At 36.7% G+C, this 14,943-nt stretch overlaps 1 protein-coding gene across 1 annotated transcript; it reads left to right on the top strand.

Annotated features, from left to right (window-relative positions):
* Nucleotides 1-5,597: 5,597 nt before the first annotated feature.
* Nucleotides 5,598-14,333, top strand: LOC136842969 (uncharacterized). The gene is made up of 2 exons (XM_067110978.1): nt 5,598-5,922; nt 13,679-14,333. Exons 1-2 carry the CDS (start codon nt 5,918-5,920, stop codon nt 14,091-14,093), a joined length of 420 nt encoding a protein of 139 aa, XP_066967079.1. The 5' UTR covers nt 5,598-5,917; the 3' UTR covers nt 14,094-14,333.
* Nucleotides 14,334-14,943: the final 610 nt, after the last annotated feature.

Below are 14,943 nucleotides of genomic sequence, written 5' to 3'. Positions count from 1 at the left end.
GGGGTTGTAAATGACAATATATGACTTTTAAATATCCAGTTTCGTGCTATCTAAATTCCTTAGTTAGCAAACTAACTAAACGATCAACTGTTTTGACACAATATTTTGCGCATCAATAAATATTGCATACAAAGATTTTGGTAAAATGCTGAGACTTGTGGAAAAATTTTGATATTTAAGGGAATCCCACCCCCTCCCCACACAGTCAACTTGTTCAAATGTTAAATTTAAAGCATAATGAGGAAACGATAGAATTTTTTCAGGTAATTTTACACCTAAAATTCATATACTGGAACTCTGCACTTCGAGCGGCTGATCTCCCATTTTTTCAACCATTTTATTCCTTCTTGCCGTAAGTATTTGTTTTTCTGTGTACTGACATAAAATTTAGACTAATTCATAAAAAACTCTCCCTCTTAAGTGTCCTGATTGGTTTACAAACTCCTTTAAGTATCCTGACTAGTCTACAAATCCCTTAAGTATCCTGACTGGTTTACAAATCCCTTAAGTATCCTGATTGGTTTACAAACTCCTTTAAGTATCCTGGCTGGTTCACAAAATCCCTTAAGTATCCTGATTGGTTTACAAACTCCTTCAAGTATCCTGACTGGTTTGCAAATCCGTTGAGTATCCTGATTGGTTTACAAACTCCTTTAAGTATCCTGAGTGGCTTACAAATCCCTTAAGTATCCTGATTGGTTTACAAACTCCTTTAAGTATCCTGACTGGCTTACAAATCCCTTAAGTATCCTGATTGGTTTACAAACTCCTTTAAGTATCCTGACTGGCTTACAAAATCCCTTAGGTTTCCTGATTGGTTTACAAACTCTTTTAAGTATCCTGAGTGGTCTACAAAATTCCTTAAGTATCCTGATTGGTTTTCACTACAAAATCCCTTAAGTATCCTGATTGGTTTTCAAACTCCCTTAAGTATCCTGACTGGTCTACAAAATCCGTCAAGTACCCTGACTGGTTTCGTAAATCCCTTAAGTATCCTGATTGGTTTATAAAATCTCTCAAGTATCCTAACTGGTTTACAAACTCCCTTAAGTATCCTGACTGGTTTACTAAATCCCTTAAGTATCCTGACTGGTTTACAAAATCCTTTAAGTATCCTGACTGGTTTACAAAATCCCTTAAGTATCCTGAGTAGTTTCGTAAATCCCTTAAGTATCCTGACTGGTTTACAAAATCCCTTCAGTATCCTGCCTGGTTTACAAAATCCTTACGTGTCCTGACTGGTTTACAGAATCCCTTAAGTATCCTGACTGGTTTCGTGAATCCCTTAAATATCCTGACTGATTTACAAAATCCCTTCAGTATCCTGCCTGGTTTACAAAATCCTTAAGTATCCTGACTGCTTTACAAAATCCCTCAAGTTTCCTGACTGGTTTACAAAATCCCTTAAGTATCCTGACTGGTTTACAAAATCCCTTAAGTATCGTGACTGTGGTTTTCTAAACAAAGTCGATTTTCTCACTGGGTCCCAACGACTGTCAAAAAGTTTTATTTTAGTAGGAGAGGTAAATGCAATATTCAAGCGGCATCGATGAGATAAGTGAATGTCAGGAGCAACACTAAAGAGGAAAAAAAAATCCGTAAATGTATTCCTTTACATAATTCCTTACAGTAAATGATACAAATGTCGTAATCATCTCAAAAGAGAAAAAAAAGCTCTAGGGGAGAAATTTTTAAAAAATAAACTTTGTAAAATAAGGTCACCGGATTTTGGCCATTTTTCATTACAAGCACAACACAGTATAAGCAAGAATGTTTCTCAGATTGGTTTTAAGAAATACTGTCGATTCAAAATTCAGGTGTTTCGACGTGGCCCTGTCTAAAAATCAATTAACAGTTATTAGTCCCAAAGGTCACAAAACCCTGGTTAAGTATCCAATGAGTCGATTCTGTAGACTGATATACCACATCCTTGAGAACTCGTTGCAACATCACTGACCTCGTAACAGTAACTTCCTATCATTTGTAAATCCTTCCATTCAAATAAGTACACAATCTGTGTATTTTTTCCAGAATAAACCTGAGAAAGGAGCCATTTGAGGTCTCTAGTTTCGTTTACTTTCCTGATCAGCAACGATCACGCAAAGTGATGAGAGGTTCCTATTCTACGGAAATCCAAGGCTCCAACACTTACACTGAAAGTTAGACCTACGTCCTTGGTGTGAGCGAGTGGGGGAGGTTTACCAGTTTAGACTATCATTGAAAACAGCTGCTTCGTATGTCGGAAAAAACAAGGACGTGTATACTCACGTAGAGGGCGGACGGTTGGTTTAAGAATAAGAGTACTCTCGGTAATTAAGGGAATGACGCTGCTAGCTGCAGTCCATGCAGTGATTCCGGTTAAAACTCGATCCGTCTAGATGAATTTAAACTAGTCAACTTGCTTGGGATTTTTGCTTTATCACTACCGTTATTAATTTTTTTCTTCGCGACATCTCGTTTATTCACGCACGGAGAAAACTAGTTTGAGAAGTTACTGATCTTTCTGTCTTGTCCCGTATGAATGTTCAGTCATTTTAAATAATAATAATAATAATAATAATAATAATAATAATAATAATAATAATAATAATAATAATAATAATAATAATAATTCAACCTTTAAATTGTCTTCTACTCAGTTTGATGCTTTCCTGCTTGAATTTTCTACTGTTACACATTTCTGTGATATTTAATTCCTAGACATCAAAATTACAAATATCCAATTTTTAAAAATTTAAGTATTGTTCGCTGAATGGCCTCAAAAGTTGCGTAACAAAGAGAGAGGGATGTACATAAGACATTCGACCAAATTTCAGCAAAAAAAAAAAAAAGAAATAAATAAATAAATAGTATGTGGCTATTTACTTTACAACTTGGGTTTTAGGGAGACTTATGAAAATACATAAATTAAAAATATCACAAATATGCTGCACCAATCGTGAAGAGAAATTGAACTGGATATAATACTTAGGCCAAAGGCCAAGCGCTGGGACCTATGAGGTCATTCAGCGCTGAAGCGGAAACAGACAGTAAAAGGTTTAAAAGGTATAACAGGAGGAAAACCTCGCAGTTACATTATGAATGAATTGTTAGGAGAGCGTGGAAAGTAAGATGGAAGAAAGAGAATATGAAAGGAGGTACAGTAAAAGGAACGGAATGGGTTGCAGGTAGGGGCCGAGGGCACGCTGCAAAGAACCTTAAGTAAGGCCTACAGTGCACCGCATGAGGTGCACTGACGGCACTACCACCCTACGGGGGTGAATGGAAGTGACTCTACCAGGACTGCCTCCCGACACGGATTATTCGGTGTTAGTTTCACAACCTTCCATTTACAGATCGTGAGTGACCTTTGTACAGAGCTCTTAATTACGCAGTCATTCATTACACGTTCGTTATATTTTTAGTCATCCAGTCAGTGATGACGAGCTATGTTGAGCATGGTCAGTAATTTTGGAAGGCTGATTACCAAGATATAACAGGAACTGTCGGCACAGAGCCACTTCAGAATGTTGGATGTATATATATATATATATATATATATATATATATATATATATATATATATATATATATATATATATATATATATATATATATATATATATATATATATATTTTTTTTTTTTTTTTTTTTTTAAAGTTAAAGTCCTTCTGGGCCTCTGTAGGGTCATAGGGCAGGCGCTGATCTCCTGTTTCTTAGGTCGACAGCCAGTGTATATTATATTATATTATATTATATATATTATATTATATATATATATATATATATATATATATATATATATATATACTAAAATCATAAAAAAATGTATGGATTTGTTTATTAGCTGAAGCCACAAGAAAATATTAAACAGGGACGACAATGTGCCAAGGACTTTCGTGTAATTAATAAATCTTTGTGCCCCGAAGATGTGTTAATTACACGGAAGTATTTAACGCTCTGTCGTTATAGTTCAGGCTTTTCCTGTGGCCTCAGCTGATATATATATATATATATATATATATATATATATATATATATATATATATATATATATATATATATATATATATATATATATATATATATATATATATACTGTAATATAGATATATATATTTTATATATAAATTTACATACATAGCACAAAATAAATGATGATGAAATGTCCGTAAAATATCTTGAAGAGAAGAGGCCCATCAGCTTAATGCGACTTTGAATGTTTGAGTGGGATCTAATTTTCATTCTTAGCCAATGATCGTATAAAGAAAAATAAGCATGATAAAAAAATAAAATAAAAAAGGAACTTGAAAATGTTAAGGCAGACCTCTCTTCTGAAACATGTCAAGTCACTGAATAAAGTATATTCAAACAGCTCTGAAGTATCATCTTGCGGGTCTTTTAATCCAACTCAAATGGAAAATAAACAAGAGTCCGTTAATGCCCAAGTGTGGAAAGAACTTACGTACAGTGTATGTTTCAAAAGCGAAGACCAACAGGTGTCAATGCCAGGCTACCGCTTATTGCAACATACATGAGCGAGGCAAGTAGCCAATTCGTTTTTACAATGTTATGATTGTAAATTTCTACTTAATTGATAAAAGGGCCAAGAAGAACCGAGGACTCAAAAAGAATATGCTAAAAAGGGTAGATTAACAGGAACAAGTAAAAAATGCGCCTTAGTTTCTTCGGCGCAATCGAGTTTTCTGCACAGCCGCCACAGCGTATAATAATCAAAGCCACCGAAAACAGGTCTATCTTTCGGTGGTCTCGGTATAAAGCTATATGAGCCGAGGCCCATGATACTTTAACCACGCCCCGGCGGTGGCCTATGCTATACAGTTGCCAGAAGCACGATTATGGCTAAATTTAAGCTTAAATAAAATGAAAAGTACTGAGGCTAGAGGTCTGTAACTTGGTATGTTTATGACTGGAGGGTGGATGATCAACATACCAATTTGCAGCCCTCTAGCCTTAATAGTTTTTAAGACCTGAGGGCGGACAGAAAAATGTGCGGATGGACAGACAAAGCTGGCACAATAGTTTTCTTTTACAGAAAACTAAAAGAGACGAACATACCTATCTGCTATTCATTAAACAGGAGCCTTCGAAATTGCTCACTCCCATCTGAGTACATTTCCTCATTCTTATTTGCTTTGCTTGTTTTGAACATATAAAAAATTGATTGGGGCAAAGTGGAAAGTTTGAGTAGAGGCAAAACCATCGCACAAAACAGTTCCTTAAAAGACCAGAAACGAAATTATGCACCAGTGTAAAACGAACAAATAAACAACGGGAAGGAAAACGAAAAGCAAAACTCATCGTAACATCATCGAATCGCGGCCTTGTCACGGGGGCCGCAGAAAATCGGGTAAAATGAGGGACTTGCGAGTGTGGAGAAAAGCGGTTAAATGTGGATATCGCTGAGGCCCTTCGCCAGGAATTCTCCCTCACGTGTTGCCACACTCACCCACATGAGCCGCGAATGATTAGTTATGCCATTTAGCCGATTACCTCCTCTCACGGACAAGTGTTTTTGGCCCTTTCAGCGGATCTGTTGCGGATTGAGTCATCCAGGCAAGCGCCTATTACAGCTGGTATGCAGTTCGCTTGGAACACTTGAGTAAACCGTCTCGACGCGCATATCATCCGAATTTATGAACGCTCTTGCATTCAGAGCCAGCGGGACGCATCTTTGATGAAGCGTCTAATCCTTTCAATGAGGTGTTTAGGAGCTCGTTCTCCCGTGAAGAGCTCGTGTCGAATTTAGGAAGGTAATTGTCTTGTCAATATTTGGGAAAAAGCAATTGATGAGTGTATTTCGTTTTGAGAGTAACTGGACGACGGGACCCCTTATTAGGGGCAGAACGCCTGCAAAATCCATCAGTTTGTTTTCGGCGTCAATTCCTACGACATCCCTTCCCTGACGTTGTCGAAATGAGGTTAGTGGAACGAAGTTATTCAAAAAGAAGACGTTAGCATTCTGCAAACACTCTCTCTCTCTCTCTCTCTCTCCTTTTCCCAAAGCTTTGGAATTTGCTTCGTGCCTCGTTGTTTTCCCTGACATTTCCTTCATTGTTAGGTCCTTGGGTCTGCCCTCCCATCGGACTTTGCTCTTGAAAGAAAGTTCAAAGTCTTTGCGCCTGTAGTCACGGAACCATTTTAATTGTTCTGTGAATATTTTAAATAGTCTCTTCCTGGTTGCTAAATTTTCTAACTATGCAAAACTGCCGTTCTCTCTCTCTCCCCCCAAACACATTATATTATATATATATATATATATATATATATATATATATATATATATATATATATATATATATATATATATATTACAATTCATACAATACATTTATATATTCATAAATACACACACACACACACACACACATATATATATATATATATATATATATATATATATATATATATATATATATATATATATATATATATATACATACACACACAGGAAACTTACACAATACATTCAAACCAATGCGACATTCTTCGTCGTAAAAAAAAAAAAACTTAAACAATACAAATGAAATATAAACGCACTGCAATCTGCCCGAGGTGGTCTGTTTCCCAAGAGAAGCCAAAAGGACAGAAATAGAGGAAGTTCTATTTAATAGTAGAGCAGCTTTCCTAGCCTCGCTTTTTATAGCTACTTTTATTTGCCTAAATTCGTTTTCCGGAAACACAGCCTTCCTAATATTGAGCGCTGCAAGACAAAACCCAAGGCGACGAGGCAAACGACCTCGCGTGCAGAGAGATTAGGGAGAGACGAATCGACCGATAATGGGCGCAAATGATATGTATAGCGTATCCTTCGACGCCATTAAATTGTAAAAGGAAAAACTCCCGGAGAAAATGACGTCACGTGACGTCACAATCGCGCTCGGATTTTGCGGCGATCCTTCAGTTGTCTATATAATCTCGGTAGGTTGTTATTTGTAGGTTATTATTTCAGAGAGAGTGAATTGCATTTTGCGGACAAAATCTGTACATTTCTGTTATTTATTGTCACCTGTAATAAACCGCGGGAGTTGCGTAGTCGCCCGTGGCCTTTCCATTACGTATATTTAGAATTTCTCAATACGCTTATGGACGATTTTACGAATTGGTTACCCGCGACCTCTGTATTGACTAATTTTAGTAATTAGGTATCTTGATAAAGGATAGAATAGAACGGAATATACAATTTAGGCCAAAGACCAAGCATTGGAACCCATGAGGTCATTCAGCGCTGAAACGGAAATTGACAGTAAATAGGTTTGAAAGGTGTAACAGGAGGAGAGCCTCGCAGTTGTACTATGAAATAATTGTTAGGAGAGAGTGGATAGCAAGATGGAAGAAAGAGAATATGAATGGAGGCACAGTAAAAGGAATGAAAGGGGTTGCAGCTAGGGGCCGAATGGGGACGCTGCAAAGAATATATTATTAATGCCTGACAAACATACAGTGCACCATCTGTGTGAGGTGTACTGATGGTAATCAACTATTCTCTAGAATCGATTATGGAATGGATAACACAACCTCTAAACATCTCAGCAAAAATAAATTTAAAAACACGCACGTGGCGTGTGGAAGAAAGATAACTATATTTAGCAACTCTCACTAAACACCTCTGGCAATTAAGTACTATACCTTAGTTTAAACCAGACCACTGAGCTGATTAACAGCTCTCCTAGCTGATTAACAGGGCTGGCCCGAAGGATTAGACTTTATTTTACGTGGCTAAGAACCAATTGGTTACCTAGCAACGGGATCTACAGCTTACTGTGGAATCCGAACCGCATTATACCGAGAAATGAATTTCATCACCAGAAATAAATTCCTCTAATTCTTCATTGACCGGTCGGAGAATCGAACTCGGGCCTAGCAGGGTGCTAGCCGAGAACTCTACCGACTCGTCCAACAAGGAACTAACTCTGGCAATTAACCCGGCGTTTGAATATATAATTTACGTATGTAGCTCAAGAAATTGTGGTTATAGCTTGTAGCCAGCTGTACACACCTTTCATTCGTGTTATTTTTAAACGTGAGTCAATTTCTAATTTCATTTTGCCACAGATACGGAGTACCGTTGGGTTATTACTCACAAAGAAAGAATAGTATTTGCTTAATTTCAATATATACATTTCTCGTTCTACCTATTAAAGTAAAACATTTTTGTCAGAATCAGAGAATTAACATTTCATGTAAATAATAATAATAATAATAATAATAATAATAATAATAATAATAATAATAATAAATATTATTTTCATGATCATTATTATTAGAACTGGAGTATAAAATTTAGGCAAAAGAGCAAGCGCTGGTACCTATGAGGTCATTCAGCGCTGAAGGGGAAATTGAGAGCGAAAAACTTTTAAAGGTGTAACAGGAGGAAAACCTCGCAGTTGCAGTATGAATCAATTGTTAGGAGAGGGTGGGAAGTAAGATGGAAGAAAGAGAATATGAAAGGAGGTACAGCAAAAGGAATGAAAGGGGTTGCAGCTAGGGCCGAAAGGACGATGCAAGGAAACTTAAGTAATGCCTACAGTTCACCGCGAGAAATGTTTTCATGGTGCTACCCCGATACGGAGTTTGTTATTATTATTATTATTATTATTATTATTATTATTATTTTATTATTGTACATTATTATTATTATTATTATTATTATTATTATTATTATTATTATTATTATTATTATTTTGAACCAACCAAACAAAACTTCTTTCATTGTATACAAAATTTAATTTCCTATAAACTTGTTTATAAATATTTACATGTTACTTTTAAAAGATTTCAGGTCACAACTGTGACCCTTTTTCAAGAGATGAAAGGGTCACAGTTAGGACCTGAAAGTATTGATCTTACAAGTAAACAAATACACATATTGCTATCATTATTATTAATTATTATTATTATTATTATTATTATTATTAGAACTCATTTCTTATAAAATTAATTTCTGAGAAACAATTGATCTTACAACAAATCCTATTGCTATCATCACTAATTGTGTAGGTCCAATGCTGAGAACAGGAGTAACTTTGTATAATACATCTCACACTCTACCATTGATATACTGTTGTGGACCTTATTCAAAATCACCCTAATTATTATTTGAGAGCAATCTCTCAATTAACAGTAGCATAAATTGCCCGCCCGAATGGGAAACACATCCTACGTTTCATGCATAAATAAGCAGGCTGCTGACGTAAATTCAAATATGCTCGCATGCAGAAATTCGTAAAAGGAGAAAAAGAGTATTTTGAAGCCGTCCTTCACTGTCAAAATACCTTGTGAAAAAAACAATCGTAAGCATGATGTTAAATTGAGTTGAATATAGAGTTTAGGCCAATGGCCAAGCACTGGGACCTATGAAATCATTCAGCGCTGAAACGGAAATTGACAGTAAAAGGTTTGAAAGGTGTAAAAGGAGGAAAACCTCCCAGCAGCACTATGAATCAGTTGTTAGGAGAGGCTGGAAAGTAAGATGGAAGAAAGAGAATATGAAAGGAGGTTCAGTAAAAGGAACGAAAGGGGGTGCAGCTAGGGGCCGAAGACACGCCGCAAAGAACCTTAAGTAATGCCTACAGTGCACCGCATGAGGTGACTGCCGCCCTGCGGGGGTGATGATGAACACATCAGGTGTTTTAACAAATTTGTCTCGTTACTGGCCGCTTAGCAGTTAAAGTAAAGATACGGTGTACTTAAAATGTATTAATGTATCTTGACACATCCAGAGTAAATAAAAGTTTCTGAATGAAAACGGAGGCCGTATCACATAGCATTCCTATGACCAACCACCCCCGCCCCCGCACCAACCCCGCCCAAAACGCAGCCCATTAAGAGAGTAATCTTTTATATTTTATTTTGATCTTTGCCTTCTTATGTTTTTCCGGACTTTGATCTTGAATGAATTTGACAACTTCGAAGATAACGCATCGGATTTTGAAGCATAACTGGCCCATAATTAGGAGCGAAAGTTGCAGAGCGCTACTTACGCAACTGCACTGTCTCGCAAAAATCTATTTTTACTAACCTTGAAAACTATATTATTATTATTATTATTATTATTATTGCTGTTGTTGTTCAGAAGAATAAGAAATACATCCAGCCGAAGCCTGGGCAGCGTTTCACTCAAGAACAGATATCAGAAAGATGTATTATGACTAAGGACTGATCACAACTGCTTTAAAAATCCTGAGATCTCCTTTAATCCCATTCTGTTCCGTCTCCTCAGGACCCTAATAACAAGCATTGTCCTGCTTGCCATCCTGCAAGCAGTGGCAACATTCACCATCGGCGGACAGGAACAATGATATACGGTTGGGAAGTGACCCAAGACATGCTACCCCCGACTCCCTCCCTTAGTCCCCCAGAATACGAGCCTACAGGAACTGGCTACTACACGTTCTTCGGGCTACTCAGCTCGGGGGCCTCCGATGAAGAGTCTCCTGTCTACGGAGACTCGACGATCCCTGACTATGACAGCAGCAGTGTCGCGACCACTGATTTTTAGCTGATGGCCTCGCTCATGGGCAGTACCGAAGATTGACCTGGATGTAGTTTCAAGAGAAGGACCGATCTGGAATTTTGGTTTGGGTGTTCGTTTTAACTTTGAAAGGCTATAATCGCAGTGGATGATGCCAATGACCAGGGCTAAATATCTATTATGCCAATAATAATTACTTTAAATAGCAATGATAATGACTTTAAAATGATAAATACTTTAAAATGACTTTAAATATATTATACCAACAATAATGACTTTAAATATATATGATAGCAATGATAATGACTTTAAAATATATTACACCAATAATAATGACTTTAAATATATATCACACCAATGATTATGACTTTAAAATATATATATTATATCAATAATAATGACTTTAAATATACAGCACTATGAAATAATTGTTAGGAGAGGGTGGATAGCAAGATGGAAGAAAGATAATATGAATGGAGGTACAGTAAAAGGAATGAAAGGGGTTGCAGCTAGGGGCCGAAAGGACGCTGCAAAGAACCTTTAGTAATGCTTACAGTGCAACCCGTGAGGTGTACTGACGGCACTATTCCCCTACGGGATAATACAACATCTAAACATCTCAGCAAACATAAATTTAAAAACACGCACGTGGCGTGTGTTTTATAACTATATTTAGCAACTCTCAGTAAACAATTAAGTACTGTATACCTTAGTTTAACCAGACCACTGAGCTGATTAACAGCTCTCCTAGGGCTGGCCCGAAGGATTAGACTTATTTTACGTGGCTAAGAACCAATTGGTTACCTAGCAACGGGACCTACAGCTTATTGTAGAATCCGAACCACATTATACCGAGAAATGAATGTCTATCACCAGAAATAAATTCCTCTAATTCTTCATTGACCGGTCGGAGACTCGAACTCGGGCCTAGCAGGGTGCTAGCCGAGAACTCTACCGACTCATCCAACAAGGAACTAACTCTGGCAATTAACCCGGCGTTTTAATATATACAGTAATTTACATATGTAGCTCAAGAAATTGTGGTTATAGCTTGTAGCCAGCTGTTCACACCTTTCATTCGTGTTATTTTTAAACGTGCGTCAATTTTTAATTCTATTTTGCCACAGATACGGAGTACCGTTAGGTTATTACTCACAAAGAAAGAATAGTATTTGCTTAATTTCAATATATACATTTCTCGTTCTACCTATTAAAGTAAAACTTTTTTTGTCAGAATCAAAGAATTAATATTCATGCATGTAAATAATAATAATAATAATAATAATAATAATAATAATAATAATAATAATAATAATAATAATAATAATAAATATTATTATCATGATTATTATTATTAGAACGGAAGTATAAAATTTAGGCAAAGACCAAACGCTGGTACCTATGAGGTCATTCAGCGCTGAAGGGGAAATTGAAAGGTATAACAGGAGGAAACCCTCGCAGTTGCAGTATGAATGAATTGTTGGGAAAGATGGAAGAAAGAGAATATGAAAGGAGGTACAGCAAAAGGAATGAAAGGGGGTTGCAACTAGGACAGAAAGGACGATGCAAGGAAACTTAAGTAATGCCTACAGTTCACCGCGAGAAATGTTTTCATGGTGCTACCTCGATACGGAGTTTACTATTATTATTATTATTATTATTATTATTATTATTATTATTATTATTATTATTATTATTATTATTATTATTATTACACATTATTATTATTATTATTATTATTATTATTATTATTATTATTATTATTATTATTATTATTATTATTATTATTATTATTATTATTATTATTATTATCTACATTGTATACAAAATTTCATTTCCTATAAAATTAATTATAAAAAGATTTCTACCCCATGAAATCTTACATTGATCTTACAACAAATCCTATTGCTATCATCACCTTAATTGTGTAGAACTCTCAATGCCGAGAACAAGAGTAACTTTGTATAAGGTCCACACTAATACATCTCACACTCTACCATTGATATACTGTTGTGGACATTATACAAAATCACCCTAATTATTATTTGAGAGCAGTCTCTCAATTAACAGTAGCATAAATTTCCTGCCCGAATGGGAAACACATCCTACGTTTCATGCATAAATAAGCAGGCTGCTGCGTAAATTCAAATATGCTCGCATGCAGAAATTCGTAAAAGGAGAAAAAGAGTATTTTGAAGCCGTCCTTCATTGTCAAAATACCTTGTAAAAAAAAATTGTAAGCGTGATGTTGAACTGAGTTGAATATAGAGTTTAGGCCAATGGCCAAGCACTGGAACCTATGAAATCATTCAGCGCTGAAACGGAAATTGACAGTAAAAGGTTTGGAAGGTGTAACAGGAGGAAAACCTCCCAGCAGCACTATGAATCAATTGTTAGGAGAGGCTGGAAAGTAAGATGGAAGAAAGAGAATATGAAAGGAGGTTCAGTAAAAGAAACGAAAGGGGGTGCAGCTAGGGGCCGAAGGCACGCCGCAAAGAACCTTAAGTAATGCCTACAGCACACCGCATGAGGTGAGCATGATGTGAACACATCAGGTGTTTGACAAATTTGTCTCGTTACTGGCCGCTTAGCAGTTCAAGTAAAGATACGGAGTACTTAAAATGTATTAATGTATCTTGACTCATCCAGAGTAAATAAAAGTTTCTGAATGAGAAAGGAGGCCGTATCATATAGCATTCCTATGACCAACTCCCCCCCAACAACCCCGCCTAAAAACGCAGCCCATTAAGAGAGTAACCTTTTATATTTTATTTTGATCTTTGCCTTCTTATGTTTTTCCGGATTTTGATCTTGAATGAATTTGCCAACTTCGAAGATAACGCATCGGATTTTGAAGCATAACTGGCCCATAATTAGGAGCGAAAGTTGCAGAGTGCTACTTAGGCAACTGCACTGTCTCGCAAAAAGTTATTGTTACTAACCTTGAAAACTATATTATTATTATTATTATTATTATTATTATTATTATTATTATTATTATTATTATTATTATTATTATTATTATATTGTTGTTGTTGTTGTTGTTGTTGTTCAGAAGAATAAGAAATACATCCAGCCGCTAGCCTGGGCAGCGTTTCACTCAAGAACAGATATCAGGAAGATGTATTATGACTAAGGACTGATCACAACTGCTTTAAAAATCCTGAGATCTCCTTTAATCCCATTCTGTTCCGTCTCCTCAGGACCCTAATAACAAGCATTGTCCTGCTTGCCATCCTGCAAGCAGTGGCAACATTCACCATCGTCGGCCCCACAGGAACAATGATATACGACTGGGACGTGACCCACGACATGCTACCCCCCGACTCCCCTCCTAGTCCCCCAGAATTCGAGCCTACAGGAACTGGCTACTACACGTTCTTCGGGCTACTCAGCTCGGGGGCCTCCGATGAAGAGAGTCATACCTACGGAGACTCGACGATCCCTGACCCCGACAGCAGCAGTGGCGTGTCCACTAATATTGAGGTGGATACCTGGCCCGTCACGACCACTAGTACTAAGGTGGTTACCTGGGCAATGCCCACTCATTCTGAGTTGAATACCGCGGCTACTGATATTGAGGTGATGGCCTCGCTCATGGGCAGTACCGAAGACTGACCTGATGCAGTTTCAAGAGAAGGACCGATCTGGAATTTTAGTTTGGGTGTTCGTTTTAACTTTGAACGGCTATAATCGCAGTGGATGATGTCAATCACCAGGGCTAAATATCTATTATGCCAATAATAATTACTTTAAATAGCAATGATAATGACTTTAAAATATATATATTATACCAACAATAATGACTTTAAATATATATGATAGCAATGATAATGACTTTAAATATATATGATAGCAATGATAATGACTTTAAAATATATTACACCAATAATAATGACTTTAAATATATATCACACCAATGATTATGACTTTAAAATATATATATTATACCAATAATAATGACTTTAAATATACAGCACTATGAAATAATTGTTAGGAGAGGGTGGATAGCAAGATGGAAGAAAGATAATATGAATGGAGGTACAGTAAAAGGAATGAAAGGGGTTGCAGCTAGGGGCAGAAAGGACGCTGCAAAGAACCTTTAGTAATGCCTACAGTGCACCCCGTGAGGTGTACTGACGGCACTATTCTAAACATCTCAGCAAACATAAATTTAAAAACACGCACGTGGCGTGTGTTTTATAACTATATTTAGCAACTCTCACTAAACACCTCTGGCAATTAAGTATACCTTAGTTTAACCAGACCACTGAGCTGATTAACAGCTCTCCTAGGGCTGGCCCGAAGGATTAGACTTATTTTACGTGGCTAAGAACCAAACTGGTTACCTAGCAACGGGATCTACAGCTTACTGTGGAATCCGAACCGCATTATACCAAGAAATGAATTTCTATCACCAGAAATAAATTCCTCTAAATCTTCATTGGCCGGTCGGAGAATCGAACTC

The sequence above is a fragment of the Macrobrachium rosenbergii genome, chromosome 10 (assembly GCF_040412425.1).
Source record: "Macrobrachium rosenbergii isolate ZJJX-2024 chromosome 10, ASM4041242v1, whole genome shotgun sequence".
NCBI lineage: Eukaryota > Metazoa > Arthropoda > Malacostraca > Decapoda > Palaemonidae > Macrobrachium > Macrobrachium rosenbergii.
The sequence above is the reverse complement of the archived record's forward strand: the minus strand, read 5'-3'. Positions and strand labels throughout refer to the sequence as shown.